This window comes from Arachis ipaensis, chromosome B04 (genome assembly GCF_000816755.2).
Source record: "Arachis ipaensis cultivar K30076 chromosome B04, Araip1.1, whole genome shotgun sequence".
Taxonomy (NCBI): domain Eukaryota; kingdom Viridiplantae; phylum Streptophyta; class Magnoliopsida; order Fabales; family Fabaceae; genus Arachis; species Arachis ipaensis.
The window spans coordinates 4,810,133-4,813,593 of record NC_029788.2 but is presented as its reverse complement, the minus strand read 5'-3'; the positions used below and the strand labels follow the sequence as shown (position 1 = coordinate 4,813,593).

At 32.6% G+C, this 3,461-nt stretch overlaps 1 protein-coding gene across 2 annotated transcripts in view; it reads right to left on the bottom strand.

Annotated features, from left to right (window-relative positions):
* LOC107638550 (calcium-binding protein 39) overlaps positions 292-3,461 on the bottom strand; it is a 5,206-nt gene continuing 2,036 nt past the window's right edge. The window contains exons 5-11 of one of the 2 annotated variants that reach the window (XM_016341882.2): positions 2,903-3,003; positions 2,725-2,784; positions 2,384-2,449; positions 2,194-2,292; positions 1,519-1,563; positions 745-847; positions 292-627 (exon numbers count right to left, since the gene is read on the bottom strand). In XM_016341882.2, coding sequence (XP_016197368.1) covers positions 557-627; positions 745-847; positions 1,519-1,563; positions 2,194-2,292; positions 2,384-2,449; positions 2,725-2,784; positions 2,903-3,003 — 545 coding nt within the window. In that variant the 3' untranslated portion in view covers positions 292-556. The remainder of the gene's footprint in view (positions 628-744; positions 848-1,518; positions 1,564-2,193; positions 2,293-2,383; positions 2,450-2,724; positions 2,785-2,902; positions 3,004-3,461) is intronic. The other variant, XM_021120546.1, reaches the window with a different exon arrangement.

Here is a 3,461-nt window from a genome sequence, read left to right as displayed (position 1 = left end):
TCCACATCATGTCGCATTCAATTATTTAATTCAGTTTTGAATGCTACCATCCATTTATAAAGCCCTCATTTTCTTTAAAGTAATAGGATTAATTATTTATTAATTAATTAAATTGATTGCTTCAAATGACAAGCCATCATCTTTGCAGCTTCTTTCATGCAAATACTCTAGAAAAGCTTCTTGGTATTCTTGTAGCAAGAAAATTCTCAAGTGACAAACATTTATAAGGATTAAAATACCTAAAATCTCAATTTGACTCAATGTATGAGTATGTATCAATATCAAAAGAGGTTTCTCGTTAAAACTTTATATTCAGCTTTATTTACAAAAATGCACTTTTAGCTTTTTTTAATGCTTGTCTTTGTTGCCAACGTTTACAACCTCAATAAACCTTCAGAGGTTATGAGCATGACCCAGAAAAAACAGAAGAAAGAAGAAAAGAAAAAAAAAACACACACACAAATGGCAATAGTCACTGGCTCACTGCATGAAATTAGCTTTGTACAAGTAAAAAAGAATCTTGTTACAGAATCAAACACTGCTGAGGTGTATTAAATTAGACTGATATTTTTTCAATTTCCTTGATGATAAACTCCTTTTCCTCTTCAAATTGCTCATCTTCTGCACCTGAAAATCACATAACAAGTCAAGAACTAAGATCAGTGACTCCAGAGGAAAGAATTTTTTTACAAAATGATTCTGCAATATGGAATGCAATTCATAGAAATATTTATAATTGATAACCTTTTCCCGGAGACAGATTCTGAAGCAGATCTACCAGCTTCTCCCGGTTCTTCGCCAAGATAAGTTTTACGTCTTGAGGCTTATTGGGATTAGCAACGAAAACCTGGATAAAAATGTGACAACATGTAAAACAAGTAATGTTTATCATATATGCAGCAAATTGAGAGGTTTATTTGGCAGAAGAAAACTAAAAAAGCCTTTGAATCAAGATTAAATTAAGGCTTTTAATTCCATACAAAATGTCATATGAGATTATTTATCAGATCACCAAGATTTCGCTCTTAATTGATCTCGGAAAAACCTAATTTGACAGTTGAATTCTATAGCAGGAAAACCTATCAAGCATTTCACAGTTCACCTATCAACACGTCTGATAATGATCATATGCTCTTCGCTTTCTGAGGCGTGAGTGCCTAAAAAACACCTTATTGGCCTCGCTATGACTATAATAAACATGTAAAGGTTGTCTACTAAGAAGAAAACAAATGGTCCCAATGTACAAGCTCGAGTCTTGTTTAAAGATGCGTAGTACAAAAAGTTGTTATATGAAATAAATACATTGCAAATTGTTAAAAGAAAGTAGACCTGCTTTCATAAAAGTCTCTTTTGCCAGCTAGATTTAATGCATTAAACAATTTAGTGTAAATTGGCAATAACTGAATTTCAATCTCATTTTTTAAGTTCTCTAAGAATAATGTGGTTTGAATTCTTTTAATATGCTCCGATAAGGATGAGCTTACTATCTAAACTTAAAAGGACAAGAGGAAAGGTCACCTTGAATATGTGGAAAGCTGATAATTGAATGTTTTTACTTGAATCCTGCTCAACCAAAATAAAATAAACAAATACATAGATTGAACAACAGATAGAAAGAAATGGTAAATCAAAAGAATATGTATTTATTCAAGTTTATGTATAATATAGCTTTAGATGTTCATCACCGCATTTAAATTTTTTCTTTTTTAATCAATGCATTAGGAATTTGATTGATGATAGTATTCAAAGCTTGACATGTCAAAGCTAGTGCACAACAAGGAAGTGAGGTCAGCGACATGGATCAAACTATTGGTCTCTATGAGAAACCAAAATTTCCACCAATACCTTTTAGTTGATCTTCGTGACAAATGAATTAAACATAACGCATACAAAAACTAATTGAAACTTGCTAAAACTAATTGCCTGCTCTTGTCATAAATAATGTAGAAAAAGGCGGTTCTCCATATATGAAGATTATAACCAGCAGGCAAGCCAGCGAACCAGGATATATTGCAATTCACCAAAACAATTAAGGATACACGCTGTTGCAAAATAGGTTTAGCCGTGCTTATTGCATATAACAAGATTAGTATACCAAGTGAACAAATTTGTTATAGCATAACATGAACATGTTCACTAGTCATAGGGAAAAGAGAATATCACACTATGCCACAGGATTAAGAGGAGCTATACCGTCAACAAAGTCATCATGACTTTCAGGTAACGAACTTCTAATATGTATCGCCTCATTATTTGAGAATTGGGAGCTTCCAAGAGAAAATCCGAAAGAAGCTAAAATCCGCATAAAATGACAATCAAAAACCAAATCAAAATAATATCAGAAACCAAAGGTAAGATAACTATAATTGTTGAATAAACAAACCTTTAAAGACTGCCTCCTCGTGACATAATTAGGTGATGTTAAGAGTTTCTCGTATAGATCAAAGAACTGGGAAGAAGAAGTCTTATTAGAAACACAGAAGTGAATATGGGAGACAAAACCACCCACCCCAATCACCGAGTTTAAATATTTGAGAAGATGAAGATATGTGCATTTAACAATCCCCTTATGAATAACTAATCCAATGATTAAGCTATTTTAAGAGATAAAGAGTTGATCTCCTAGGTGTAAATATTAAACCAACATGCATAAGATGTTCTCAAGGTAACTTGTGCTGATTTGATATGTTTGAATCAAATAAATATCTCTAACAGGAAGCAAACCTCATCATAGTGAGCTGTCAAAAATTGATATACTACATTTGCATGCTTAGTGAGAAGATCCTGCAAAGAGTATTCATAGAGATGCTGTATATAAAGAAGAGGCATCCAGAACTCTACAATCGGCAAGACAAGTGATGGGAATTAAAGGTAGAGAGAGAGAAAAATATTAAGATATGACCTTAAAGGTAGAAAATGCATCAGATGCAACATCGAAGGTAGGCAACTCTACAAATTTAAAGAACAACACAAAGGTTGCAGATTCCAATATGTACCTGGAAAATAAACCATAAAAAAGAGTTAGAACAGCGTAACTCCCTTGTTTCTTGGCTTTTTGGATGCGCTGCATCACAAGAACCAGTCTCAAAGTGTAAATTGATAGGGAAAATCTTTATTGATTTTACATATGAAATATTAAAACCCGTAAAAATATAATTTTATCATCCTCAAGTTTGACCTGGAGAAGTTTCTTCTAATGTTATAATCTACTTAAGACCGCAATCTAAGTAGTCAACTATAAATGATGGATAGATTTGAATAAATCACAAAACAGAAAGGCATATGACGTTGGCGCCAGAAGCAACAATGGCAAGCAATATATGTCAACACATATGCACCATATTGTTATCATATAAAAAAATTTATCCATATTTTTTGATAAATAGTGAAGCAGTTCTCTTTATGAATATGGGAAAAAAACCACTAAAAGCATAAATAATGACAACATAGGAGGGGCACAC